At 38.4% G+C, this 13,621-nt stretch overlaps 2 protein-coding genes across 4 annotated transcripts; both read left to right on the top strand.

Annotated features, from left to right (window-relative positions):
- Positions 1–35: 35 nt before the first annotated feature.
- cers3b (ceramide synthase 3b) lies at positions 36–6,856 on the top strand. Of its 3 annotated transcripts, none has more exons than XM_068313575.1 (11): positions 36–285; positions 1,035–1,208; positions 1,388–1,505; positions 3,196–3,314; positions 3,407–3,464; positions 4,771–4,821; positions 4,919–5,011; positions 5,121–5,249; positions 5,671–5,777; positions 5,866–6,019; positions 6,674–6,856. In XM_068313575.1, the coding sequence occupies exons 2-11, from the start codon at positions 1,036–1,038 to the stop codon at positions 6,791–6,793; spliced, it is 1,122 nt and encodes a 373-aa protein (XP_068169676.1). In that variant the 5' UTR covers positions 36–285; position 1,035; the 3' UTR covers positions 6,794–6,856. The 3 variants fall into 3 exon arrangements, with proteins under 3 accessions (XP_068169676.1, XP_068169675.1, XP_068169677.1); XM_068313574.1 differs by having other exon boundaries at positions 1,032–1,208; XM_068313576.1 differs by lacking the exon at positions 36–285 and adding an exon at positions 435–494 and having other exon boundaries at positions 1,032–1,208.
- Positions 6,857–7,139: 283 nt separating this feature from the next.
- On the top strand, positions 7,140–12,402 carry cfap161 (cilia and flagella associated protein 161). The gene is made up of 8 exons (XM_068313822.1): positions 7,140–7,450; positions 8,673–8,762; positions 8,864–9,081; positions 9,151–9,232; positions 9,977–10,012; positions 10,200–10,322; positions 10,476–10,549; positions 12,051–12,402. The coding sequence occupies exons 1-8, from the start codon at positions 7,379–7,381 to the stop codon at positions 12,235–12,237; spliced, it is 882 nt and encodes a 293-aa protein (XP_068169923.1). The 5' UTR covers positions 7,140–7,378; the 3' UTR covers positions 12,238–12,402.
- Positions 12,403–13,621: the final 1,219 nt, after the last annotated feature.

Here is a 13,621-nt window from a genome sequence, read left to right as displayed (position 1 = left end):
CAGACAAATATCAACATGCTTGTCACCTCACGTACGATGAGGCACATCGAACAGATAAAGGGAAAGCAATAACTCATAAGTAAATGTTTGTTTTGCTGCTTTTTCTTCAATTTGTCTTGCTATCTTCGAAAAGAAGTTCCATAATAGCTCAAAGACAGAACACGTGTGATCTCACTGGACTGTTATCTGATGTAAGAAAGTACAGTGCATGAACTGTTTGAATAATACTTGCTTCACCTGGAAAGGTCCCTGGAACAACAGCATCTCATAATCAGCACACCAAAGGTGAGTGTATACATGCGTATTCATAAATCTAATCCATTATAATTGTTATTACTCTTACTTTAATTATTTGTATATGTATAATTACTTTTGGATGTATTCTGTATCTGGACTGACCATGCAAACTGAAAACAACATATTTGTTAGACGCTTCTTCGTATTCACCTTGGCTTCCTTCTCTGCTGTAGGATCTTTGAAGACTTTGTCTGCAGGTGTGTGTAACTGTGTTATGACTGCCGATCCGTTAATCTCACGGACACACTAATCCAAGACTACACTCATCTAACATGATGATTAACTAACTGAATTCACTGAAGGTTATTAATATTTGTTTAGCAGCTCCAATTTGCATACCATGTTTGAAAAGCACTTGAATAACAGGTTTTTATCTACACTGTGTGGAGCAGAGTCCACAGGAAGAAGGACTTTAACTTGTTGAATAGCTCCTCACCTTTCTTTATCTTTCTTGCCCTTTGATATCTTTTGTACTTATTCACAAATAAATTACTCTCACCTTTCATGATTGCATGTCCACGGAGAGTGGTTAAAAAAATGTCTGTGTAGATGCATGCGATTACAGTAAAAATAAGCCAAATTGACCATATCGCTTTTTGAAACATGGAAACATCAAGTTGCATCTCCACTTACGTTTTCTATGATTGTAAATGCTGATACTGGATTACATGTTTTGCCTCATCATTGTAAAACTGAATTTTATTTTGGTAATGGGTGTGTCCTGTGTTTCTTAGCAGCATGTTGCAGACAGTCAGTGAGTGGCTGTGGTGGGAGCGTCTGTGGCTGCCAGGTAACGTCTCCTGGTCAGATCTGGAGGACAAAGAAGGTTACGTCTACGCTAAAGCATCTCAACTCTATGCAGCTGTGCCCGCTGCCCTGTGCATGCTCTTAGTCAGATACCTGTTTGAAAGGTTGGAATATACAATTCCTATGTCAATAATTGTATACACAATATCTGATTTATAAATACAGGGATTAAGCTGTGTAAACTGTGTCTTTCATAAACCTTCAAAGAACTGGTGCTCAATCAGATGATTTGTTTAAAAGTCTGTCATACAGTAACTCCAATGTTGCTCGTGTGCTATTGCAGATACCTGGCTATACCACTGGCTGATAGTTGGGGAATCAGGGACAAGATACGTTTTACAGTGGAATCAAATCCCCTCCTCGAAAAATTCTTCTGTAGCCAAGCACGGACTCCCTCACAGGTATGTTGAAAGAGGAATTTCATTGTTACGTCAAGTTACGCTGTAGAGGAAAAAAACAGACAAGAAAAGCTGTGTAGATCACACATCACCCACTGTTAGGGACAGACAATTGGAGGATGTCCAAGAGTAAAAGAACATTTGATTATTTGAAGGATACATGTCCATTATTATTACAGCATTTTGTTATACAGCTATCAGTGATAATATATAAGGTGGGCACTTGCTAGACAAATCTTGTGATATTGTTTAGTTGTTATTTGAATGATGAACCCCCTGCAGATGCTCAAATACTTTCTCTGTCACTTGGATCTTCTCGTCTTTTTAACTTTTGTGATATTACATTAGGTCAATTACATTAGGTCATGACTCAAGTCATGTTAGGTTAGGTTAGGTTATTTCACGTCACTTCATGTTATGTTATTATATGTGGTGTCATATCATCTTATGACATCTCTCATCTTGTTAGGTTAGATTACATTAGGTTGAGTTATTTTAGTTGGACTTTCATTAGGTCAGGTCAGGTTAGGTCAAGTTATGCTATGCTCTGTAATTTTCTGTTTGTTTATGTTATGTTTATTTATTGTGCTTATGCTATGTTATGTTAGGTGAGGTTGTTACTGTCAGGTTCAAACAACGTAGAACATTCAAAATATACTCACAAAAAGGAGAAGACAACAGTTATATTTTTTACTCGCAAGTAGAACGGACAGAGATGTGATCAGTTACAGATCTCCATCCCGTTCTCAACATGTCTCTGCCGAAACCTCTTTTTATTTCAGTTGGGCAGTCCCTGTTTACAATGTGTCCTAAAGGATGGGGGACAAAATCTGCAATGCAGCATGTATGGTATACCCTGACCTACTCGCATAGGTCAAAGATCAAAGCTAGTGCTCTGACCTACTTTCATACATCAAAGCACTAGCTTTGATTTATGGTCTTACTCACACTGGCCTTCTCCCTCTTCTTTCTATCTTATCCAGTTCCTGAGTGTACAAAAGTTCGAATTTGACCTTGAACTTGTTTACTTGAGGGTCAAGGTCATCATCTCATTTTCATCCCTTTGACGCCCAAGTAATGTGCTTTTTGTTTCATCTTTCTATGTGCAATGGTTGTGAAGCTATTTGGTAGACATACTAATGGACAGACGGACGGACTAACGGACGTACACATGAACACTCACAATTACAATACATCACCGCTTTGAAGCTGAATATAATAATACAGCATGTTGGCATAGCGAGTAGTGATGGTGCCTTAGAACGAGAAGATTTCGGGTTCGAGTCTTTTCTGTGCAGAGTTTATATGGTCTCCCTGTGTCTGTGTGGGTTCTTTCTGGGTTGTCCAGCTTCTTCCCACATCCAAAAACACACTGCTTAGGTGAATCGGTCATGCCAAAATTTTCTGTGAGTGGTTGGTTAACTTTTGTGAGGCCCCATGATAAGCTGGTTTCTTATCCGAGATGTACAGCGTCTCACCAGTGGCCAGTAGCGGACATGTGACACCAGGCTGTTACTTTACGTTACATTACTACATTACGTTACTTTAGGTTAGGCTGTGTTAAGTTTCCATGTGCTACATTAAGTTACAGTACATTTCCTATAGAGACAAAAACTTAATGCAAGTGTATACATTCAAAGTGTGTGCATCCAAACGTCAAGTTAGTAACTAGATGGCCCTCTTTGTGTTTTAGGCTGATATAAGGTCTCTTTGTAAGAAGACAAGTTGGCCAGAAAGGAGAGTTCAAGTCTGGTTCAGGAGGAGGAGGAACCAGGAGCGTCCAGGGCTTCGCAAGAGGTTCTGTGAAGCCAGGTATTTATGTTTGATTGCACAGCACAGTGTCAGAACGCAATAATGTGTTCAATATACATGTAATATTTTCATTTCTTTCTCTTTGTTGACAGTTGGAGAAGCGTATTCTATTGTTCTGTATTTGTCTATGGCATCCTAGCTCTCTATGATGTAAGTAGTTTAGCTGTTTTCTCCAATGTCATCATAGTCAATTACGTCTGATATTGATGTTGCTTCAGCTCATTTTTTCCACTTGACACTTTGTTTACAGTTTTACGATGCTCATTTCCCTTCTCTTCACTACAAACTTTTACTATTAATTTGTAGAAAAATTTGACCAAAATTCTGTGGAGCTCATGTCATACAGCGACATGCTGTATAGTGCAAAGCAATATGTGAGAAATGAAATTACATTGTCAATCTCAGACTGCCATCATTTACAGTCACCATCATAACAGTTACAGTCATCATTTACAGTCACTGTTATTTACACTATAGTGTAAATTATAGTGCAAACAATAGAGCATCATGGGAAGGAGGGTAGTTCAATCTCCTGTACCTAGAGTACATCTGTTCCACTGGTTTGAGTGACTGTGAAGTATAAAGTAGCATATATATAATTTAGAAAGTTATTAAATCACTAATCCACATTTACAAAGACAACTAGAACCAATGCAGTCACAGACTGCAACATCCTGCGACACCCCTGAATTAAAAATTTACCCTGACCTATTTGCATAGGTCAAAGATCAAAGCTAGTGCTCTGACCTACTGTCATTGATCAAAGCACTAGCTTTGATCTATGGTCTTACTCACACTGGCCCTCTCCCTCGTGTTCCGATCTTATCCGGTTCCTGAGTGTACAAAAGTTCAAATTTGACCTTGAACTAGTTTTCTAAGGGTAAAAGTCATCATCTCGTTTAATCCCTTTTGCCGCCCGAGTAGTGTGCTTTTTGTTTCATCTTTCTAACTGCAACATTTGCAAAGATATTTGTTGGACATACAGTACTAACGGACGGATGAATGAACACACGAACACTGACAATTACAATACATCACCGCTTTGAGGCGTGATGTACTAAAGTGCCATTGTCCAACTATTTGTCACTATGAGTGAGAATAAAAATTGCAAGTCATGTTTCTCATGGACTTTGCCTTAATAATGCAACTCTGGACATCTGTATCAATTGAAAATATGTCTTCAACTTCCCATGATGCTGTGCTTTTTACAGTTATTTTACTGCACATTCCTACACATATTCCTATATTATTAAATTGCAGCAGCAACATTTTAGTTTTCCTATATTACAGTGTAAGCTGTAGAATGTCACTGCATGGATTTATTACAACAAAACACTGTTTAGATTTCACTGTACAATAATGTCAAAGCTAATAATTTCCCTACGGGGATTATTAAAGTATGTGCGTTTACATTTTGGTGTGTGATGCTCTTGTCCTTTACTTTTGGCAATAATAGAAACCTTGGTCTTATAACCTGAAGGAGGTGTGGGCGGGTTTTCCTAATCAGGTAAATGTTTTTTCATTGCTTTTCTTCATTGCTTATACAGTATTATAGTATGCCATTTAATAAAACTTCTGTATGTCCTTGTTATGTGCCCATGTAGTCCCTGCTGCCGTCTCAATACTGGTATTATACCTTGGAAACAGGCTTTTACCTTTCTCTGCTCATCAGTCTCCCTTTTGATGTGAAACGAAAGGTGGATGTTCAAAACAACTTTCTTTGCCCTTTATGTATAAGAATACAATAAATTAAAGGTGCTTAAATGAATATGTGTATCTATTTGACTGTTATTTGTGTATGTGTAGGACTTTAAAGAGCAGATGATTCATCATTCAGCCACTCTGACTCTTCTGAGTTTCTCCTGGATTTCAAATTACATTCGGATTGGAACACTTGTAATGGCAATTCACGATTGCTCTGACATACTGCTAGAGGTCAGCTCCATTTTTACATCAATGCATGTATAATTACTGTCATAATTTTGGCTGGTGTTCGTTATACAGTGACAGACAGACCAAAGAAATGTCTGCTTTTGGGGTCAAAAATCCAGTTTTTTTGCACAACCTCAAGAACTACAGTACCCAAATGTAAATGTAATTATAATAATATATTTCATGATATATTCTGCATTTCATGCAAAATGCTCCGTTCTTGGTCAGATTTACAAATAGTTCTGAAATCAAACTTGAGATTACTGCACTAGCAGTATGAGGTTAATAGTAGTATGTATGTAAACGATGGCCTAATATAAGTGAGATATAAATACCAAACATTCCTACACGAACTATGGCTGACTATAAAGTACTAATTTAAATGAAAGAGCAGAGCCTGATTCCTTTTATATGTGTCTCACAGGGTGCAAAGGTATTCAACTATGCCAAACGGCATCAGACTGCTAATGCCATGTTTGTGGTGTTTACAGCTGTCTTTATGGTGACAAGACTCATTATTTTTCCTTTCTGGTAAGTATGTGAATTGGGTGGACCCAGTGTTAAAATGGATGGCAACCTTACTGTGAGATATGAAAATATATATGCCTATCATCCACAGGCTAATCCACTGCACCTGGGTGTACCCACTGGAGGAGTTTGCTCCCTTCTTTGGCTATTACTTCTTCAACGTGATGCTGCTGGTTTTACAGATGCTCCACATCTACTGGGCTCTTCTCATATTACAAATGGTTTACAAGTTTATCTTCAGCAAGGTGTGTGCTTGCATATGAAGTTTAGGGATTCACAATAGATTGCCAACATCAACATTAATATTTGTATGGTTAAAACGAGGGTGTACATGGTGAAATAAATTTAATACAAGCATAAACATGTCATGCCCCAGGATGAGCTGGCATCTCATCCAGGGTGTACCCCGCCTCTTGCATGTAACAAGCAGACCTGTGTCGTACAAGGTGATGAAGCAGCTGAAGACTAGATGACTGTGATCCTAACATACAAGACGATAGATAAATGGATAAACATGTCATGCTGCAACTTTTTTGCTCCTAGAGAAACAGGAGATCTCATTCCATAACTTCACAAGTTCTTCTGTTAAATCATGACACTATCATAGAATAAAATAGTTCATTTATTTTATTTTTGCTTTATTATTTATCATTAGTTGTGAAACTGTCAGGTGTTTAATAGTGTTAAATCTACTATTATGACATAATATGTTGTCATTGTGCAAGACATATTATGGAAGATATTGAAATTATAATATTGTAATTCTACATTTCAATTTTATATGAAAATGGAAAAAATTATTGAAACTATACAAATATTACAAGTTACACATCTTGATGATTCACCCCTTTTTTTCACCTTTGTTTTCTTCCTCTTCTCTGGGACTCTTCATTCTGCAGCTGGAAGGTGATGACAGGAGTGATGAAGAGGAGGATGACAGTGACTCACCAAAAGAAAGAAACCACAAAGTGAACCACAAAAATGGTGTTGGACTGCGGGGCCGGGCCAATGGTCACTGAAAGACAGAGAAAAATAGGAAGTGGGGAAAAGAGGAAGTGGACAGTGATACATATATAATAAATTTTTTTAAAGGATCTGTGAAAAAGTTTAGATATAAATTCTGTGTATAAATTCTAGAACTCACTTTTTTCAGTATTTCTAACATAGAATTATATAATTCTTCTTCCAATTAAAAATATAGGATGATTCCTAGTAAATGTTTTTTTTGCATTTTTATACTTGCTTGATTGTTGAGACTAATTCTGATGATAATGAAGTGAATCTATGAGGATGTAAAACCAATACAATACAACGAGTTTCATGTTTGTTACACTTCCTCTACCTGTGTGTATCTGTTCCGTGCAGTATGAGCATGTTATGCTGGTTTGAGTGGAGGCAGACTGAACTATTAGTTCACATGCAGCCCATCATGGATCAAACGCGCCCTCTTCTGCCAATCTACCAGAACTGCCATATGTGGAAAAAGTCAGCTGACCTGTTACCACCAGTTACCATAGAAATCAATACACAAACCAGTTCCATTCCGCTGATCAACTCCGAAAAACTTAACCTATCAGTGCGTAAATAGTTATATCATCAACACAATGGCTCATGTTAGAACTTATGGCGCAAATGTGAAAATTGGAAACTGGAATGAGGACCTGCGCTTAAGAGAGGTTCGTTTGAAAATACTGTATAGCTGTCAGCATGTTTTTTAAATGCACCAAAGAGGCAAACATGTTTGCTTTACAATGGATTTAAATGGTAATTTAGAACATCGTGTTCACTTAACCATAATTACTCAATACCATTTTTAAACAAACATTTTTAAATTTATCTTTATTTTAACAACATTTTCGTTTATTTTCACATTTTATTTTTTATTCTGTTAATGCTTTAAAGTTGTTGTGGGTAAAAACAATGTATAACTCTTATGACTAAAGATATTTTGCTGCAATGTGAATGATTATTTGAATGAAGTCAAAAGTCAAGAAACACAACAATAGTCAATATAAACTGTCACAGTCTCTCTTGGTTTTAGAAATGGTGGTATTCTGTTATTGAGCACTGAATTATTTTTTTAGTTCACTTAGTAAACTAGCTATACTTTATGAGAGTCATACCAAAGACCAAATTACAGTATGTGACTTATAAAACTAATCAACTCATGTCCAACATTTATTGAAAGGTTAATGTCATCACATTCAGTTAGAGGTTTTAATTTTGGAAAAAATAAAAGTTTAATATAATGTTTATAATATTTGATAATATTTATTAAAAAAATAACATTTTGAAGAAAAAGATCTTTAAGACATTGGGTAATTCAGCGATGACTGCTGCTGTGTTCACACATTTCCTGTGAATAATTCACATTCAGTTCTTTTTGATAGACAAATGATTATTATTATTAGGTACCTCAACCTCTTATAAATAACCAAATCTGTAAGGTTTGACAGAATTCAGAAATCAAGAATATTGCCATTAAAACTTACATTTAGACTTTTGTTTTTTTACCCCTTCTACTTCTGCCTTTCAATGCATGCCTGTTTGCACATCTTGTAGTCATGGCCTTGATTGGCCTTGTCCCACCCACTTGTACAGCTGGCTCACCCTAAACGACTGGAAGAATATAGGAGAGCGTGTTTTAATGGCTTATAAAAATGTTGAAGTTATTTGAGTTCCCCACAGAGAAACACCCTTTTGTGTGTGTGTGTGTGTGTGTGTGTGTGTGTGTGTGTGTGTGTGTGTGTGTGTGTGTGTGTGTGTGTGTGTGTGTGTGTGTGTGTGTGTGTGTGTGTGTGTGTGGGTGTGTGTGTGTGTGTGTGTGTGTGTGTGTGTGTATGTGCACGTAGAGTCGTGAGTGCTTGCGTTTATAAAATGATGCATCGTATTTTCTAGGATGAGAGGAAAGCGTATCAGGAGAAAAAGGAGAGGGGTGAGCTTGCAGCCCAGAAAGTTGACTTCCTCAAAGAGAACATTTTGACACCGGTAAAATAAGCTGAATACAAACAAATACAAACACATTTTTAACACGCAAAAACAAAAATGACAAAGATGGTAATGATTATGATGGCTGTGATTTTGTGTAGGTGAATCTCAGTGTGACCCTTGATGGAAACCTGCACTTTGGTGATATTGTGATGTTAGTTAACATAGGAGGAGAAAACAGGCAGTGCAGTGCAGTGAGTATTAATGCAGACATTAACAGTGTGACCAAAAACCCTTCCCCTGGTATTCAGCCGCCGTGTGGAATCAGTGCCGGACAAGGCATTCAAGCTTGCACACGCACTGCCTTTGTCATCACCAGGTAAAGGCATTAACACTTACAACTCCTTCAGTATATATGACATTTCTGACACTTGTTGTATGGTTACAGTGTCGATGGAAGCCCTGAAGGATCAACTCTATGCTTTGAACAAAGTTTTGCCCTGAAAACTACAAGTGGCTTTGCCAGGGGAGTAAGTGAACTAAAATTAGCCTACACACAGAATATGCATCTGTGTCTCTGTAAGGGTGACCTGTAGGAATAGGACAGAGGTCACAAAAGGTGGGGCATCAGGAACAAGTACCAGTTCCCCCATGAGACCCTGCTTTGTGACAAATTTGCTCAAGCTTCGGTCGAGAATAGATTCTTTTTGTTGGGGATTTTTGATCCATGGAAGTTTTATATTTTTAATATGTTTTGAGAATGTTTTAAGAACGTGTGTCTTTGATTGGTGTATGTACCATGCAAGTAATTCTGATGGCACAATTTATATGCACAGTGCTTGGGTTTATCACACTCATACAGGGCACATTGATATTTAGTGAATCATCACATGCATTTGTGCATTCATCTTGTCCTCTGTGACAGTTTCTACTTCCTATATGTTTGCACATCCTCTGATGGTATGAGCACACATATTTGTTTATCCATGAAAGGAAAGTGCACCAACTGCAATACTGCAAACCAAAAACTGGTTAAGCAAGACATGAGGTGTAGTTGCATGTTCTATCTGCTCTATAGACGTCTATAAAGTCAGAAAAAGGCAACATTAAAAATATCAAGAGATGGCTGTTTTTCAATCAATTCTTTCTTGCTGACATTTTGAACACAATGTTTTATTAAATTTATTTGCTGAGTTTATGCTCTTTTATTTTACAATGTAATTTTGTTGATATCTCATTGTGTTTACACATATTCTTTTTCTTTCGTCCTTCAGCTTTATTTGACAAGTGACCTTCTCAATTTTCAAAAGGTAGATGCGTTTTAATATAGATATTCCCCTGAAGATCATTGAGGAGAATACATAAAACTGAACACCTATTGTGATAATACTCAAAAATAAGTGGATAAAATGAAATTCTTATTAAATCCAGAAGGCAGTGATTGTTAAATTTTAAAATTTTTCTCTATTGTTGACTTTATATTATTGTGACTTTAAGTGTGCAAAAAAATCCCATCTGCAAGAAGTGATGTTGGATGGTTGTAGCTCCTTTCTGTCGTGGTGGAAGATAGTGCACTTTGACCCCCAAGAAAGGCTTGAAAATGAGGGCCAGCCTGTCCCAGTAAGTGTTCATTGTGTCATTATGTTGACAATTATGATTTCCATTGTGGAGATCTTGAAATGAAGATTTTTTTACGTGTTCTTTTTCTTTTTGACTGGCTTCAAATGAATGAATTTATATGCAGTTATGAACAGATTTTTGTTTTATTTCCAGGCCAACACGAAGGTGTTAATCATTCACTGCAAGACAAACCAGGCTCTCGCAACTCTTGGTGATCAAGTACTTTGGTATCTTTTATTTCCTTTTACAATAACCTCTAACCAGGGATATACAGTACTTTGCTTTGGCAAGGGCAATGTAAATACTGAAGATGCACCGTCTCTATAGCAGTGTTTCCCAACCATTTTGTCATGGCACCAGAGTGTGCCATGAGAAATAGTCAGTTGTGCCTTGGAAAAAGTCTATTTCACCTAACTGGTACTCTGATCGGCAGGTAGCGATACACAGAACAATCACATCCTCTTCCCTATAGAGGACACTATCATGCAAATATATAAAAAGTACAAAGTCACACAGTGAGTGAGACAAAGCCGCAGGCAATAATGAAGGAGAAATATTTGGGGGGGGGGAGTGGTCCTGGGGAAATTTCTTATCCAGTGCAGGCCGTGGCATGAAAAGTGGTCAGAAGAAAGCAAAAAAATGTGAACTCAAGACAGTACAATGAAAGTTATCTTTGGGTTTAGCTATACTGGGTAACCAACCATTATACCTGGTGTGTGGGGAAAAACTGTCAAACCAATGGTTGCCAGAATCTCGTCAAGGACCAATAGTCCTCCTCTACAGGATTCCCGAACACCTCCCAGACCCCCGTTTCTGACTCTATAAACAGTCAGACAGATGTGCATACACTGGAACAGGGTGTTCTTTGGGGACAAACTGTGACTAGCACATAAGTCCATTAACAGAACCGCTCATGTTTAGATCAGCGAAGCCATTCTGTACCACTCCTTAGGACTCCAAGATGGTCAGGTACTCTTTACTTCTGCTCAGTCCGTAGGCCAAAACAGTGAGACACCGGTCCTTAGCCCTGAAGGCACAGGAACGCGACCCTCTCATTCATTGGGGCCAACTATTACACTTGGCAGTTGAGCTGTGGGGCTATATGCAAACCTCCATCAGCTGGCTACCTCTTACCAAAGGCACTGCCAGAGAAGTGGACAGGGGCTAGTTTCCAAAGCCCAAGCTGTACATTGAAGGTAGCCTGACTGTATCTATACGGACACAGACTCTGTGTTTGGGGATCAGGTTGTCGTGCCTTCTTTCGTTGATTCCCTACAATTTTCATTATATTTCAGCAAATATATTTTTTGGGACATTTTTGTTTGGTGGTGTCGCTAATTTTTCAAATGTAAAATAGGACTACAGCTATGATATTTGAGATGCATGATGAACCATCAGTGTTAAAAATCACTCCTAAATGTCTGACGGCAAATTGGAGGTCCATGAAAGAAAAAAGATTAAGCTTCTGGACAAATATTTAATGCATTTTGATTTTAAAATATCCTGAGAAATTACAATGGGGAAACATCATCCAGATTTCTTTCATTTGATATTGCAGAGCTGAGTATGAGGAGACTTTTTACAGCTGATCATAAGGGTGTGGACCTACAACACAGCAGCCAGAAAAGTCATATTACAGTTTTGTGATATGACCTTATACATCAGTCATGTTACTAGGTGATAATCCTCAATAATTTCAGCTCAAACACTACTTTTTTCCCCCTACAGGACCACATTTGGCAAGGAGTATGAGGTGACGGCTCGCACCTTCTTCGACTCCCATAAAGCTGAACAGGACAGCAACCATTGGATATTATGTACCTCTGACCCTGTGGGAAATGGACTTGTACTTTTCAACCACCCGAAGTCAACAGCTAACAAAAATGAGATCACACAGGCAGACCCTGAGACCTGAATCAGAAACAAACCTCTTTCATAACTATAATGTTATAGAATAAGATGTACATGTTAACTATTTTGTAAATTCTTTTTTAAAGGTCCTATATTATCCTTTTTATAATTCATGTCATTCAGCTGCAAGATGTCCAACTACACTGTATTTAAATGTCTTTCCCCAAAGTATTCCGTGGTTCTCAATATCTTTGATTGAATATTGATAAATTCTGTTCCACTCCCAAAAGGTCTGTTTTAATAGGGCTTAGCTCTCAGCTCCCTATTTCCACCCCTCCCCCCTCTGAGCCATTCCTCTCTCCTTCGCTCAACACTGCCCCCCATCCCCCCACACCCCCTCGCTCACGTGCTTTTGTTTACTTGCGCCACTCGAACGCGCCTGCAATACAGATCGATCGGCATAGTCTCAGGTTTTTGGACAATTTGGACCAACCAATTCACCTCGAGTGCATGTTTTTAGAGGTGGGAAGAACCCAGAGAACCCAAGGAGAACCCACACAGACACAGGGAGAAAATATATTCTCCGCACAGAACAGAAATCGAACCCGGACCGGCTCGCTGTGAGGTCTAAATCACACTTATCTCCAAGCAAAACATTTTGTGCAGAAAATCTTTGCATTTTTTCCAAATTTCCTTTGGATAATGTTATAGATAATCTTTTCTGTTTGTCACCACATTACAAACATGCAGATTCAGTCCTCTACAATAATATTTGCAACATTTCCCCCCAGTTACTTCAAGCTACAAGACAGGAGGATGATTTGGGGGCAGTAATGAGAGTCTGGGGGAAGCTGCACTGGACTTAGTACATACCTCTTCTCTCTGCGTTAGAAATATCCTGATTCAAATGCAAATACTACATTGGACTAGGATCAAATTAGCCAAGCCCGGATAAATACAGAGGATTGTGTCAGGAAGGGCATCCGGCGTAAAACGTTTGCCAAATCAAAGGTGCGAATCTAACCTATGACTTCCATACCGGATCGGTCGAGGCCCGGGTAAACAACGACCGCCATCGACGCTGTTGACTTACAGGGCACCGGTGGAAATTGGATTACTGTTGGTCAAAGAAGGAGAGGAGGAAAGTGCATTTGCATGAAGAAAGAGAAGAGGAGCGCCAAGAGTATAGGACTAAGAGTAGGGACGTTGAATGTTGGAACTATGACAGGAAATGGTGGAGAGTTAGTTGACATGATGCAGAGGAGGAAGGTAGACATACTGTGTGTCCAGGAGACCAGGTGAAAAGGTAGCAAAGCTAGAAGTTTAGGAGCAGGGTTCAAGTTGTTCTATCATGGTGTAGATGGGAAGAGATATGGAGTAGGAGTTATCTTGAAGAAGGAGTTTGTTAGGAATGTCCTGGAGGTAAAAAGAGTGTCGGATAGAGTGAT

Source organism: Antennarius striatus, chromosome 4 (assembly GCF_040054535.1).
Source record: "Antennarius striatus isolate MH-2024 chromosome 4, ASM4005453v1, whole genome shotgun sequence".
NCBI lineage: Eukaryota > Metazoa > Chordata > Actinopteri > Lophiiformes > Antennariidae > Antennarius > Antennarius striatus.
Note: the sequence above shows the minus strand (reverse complement) of the source record. Positions and strands in the feature narration are given on the sequence as shown.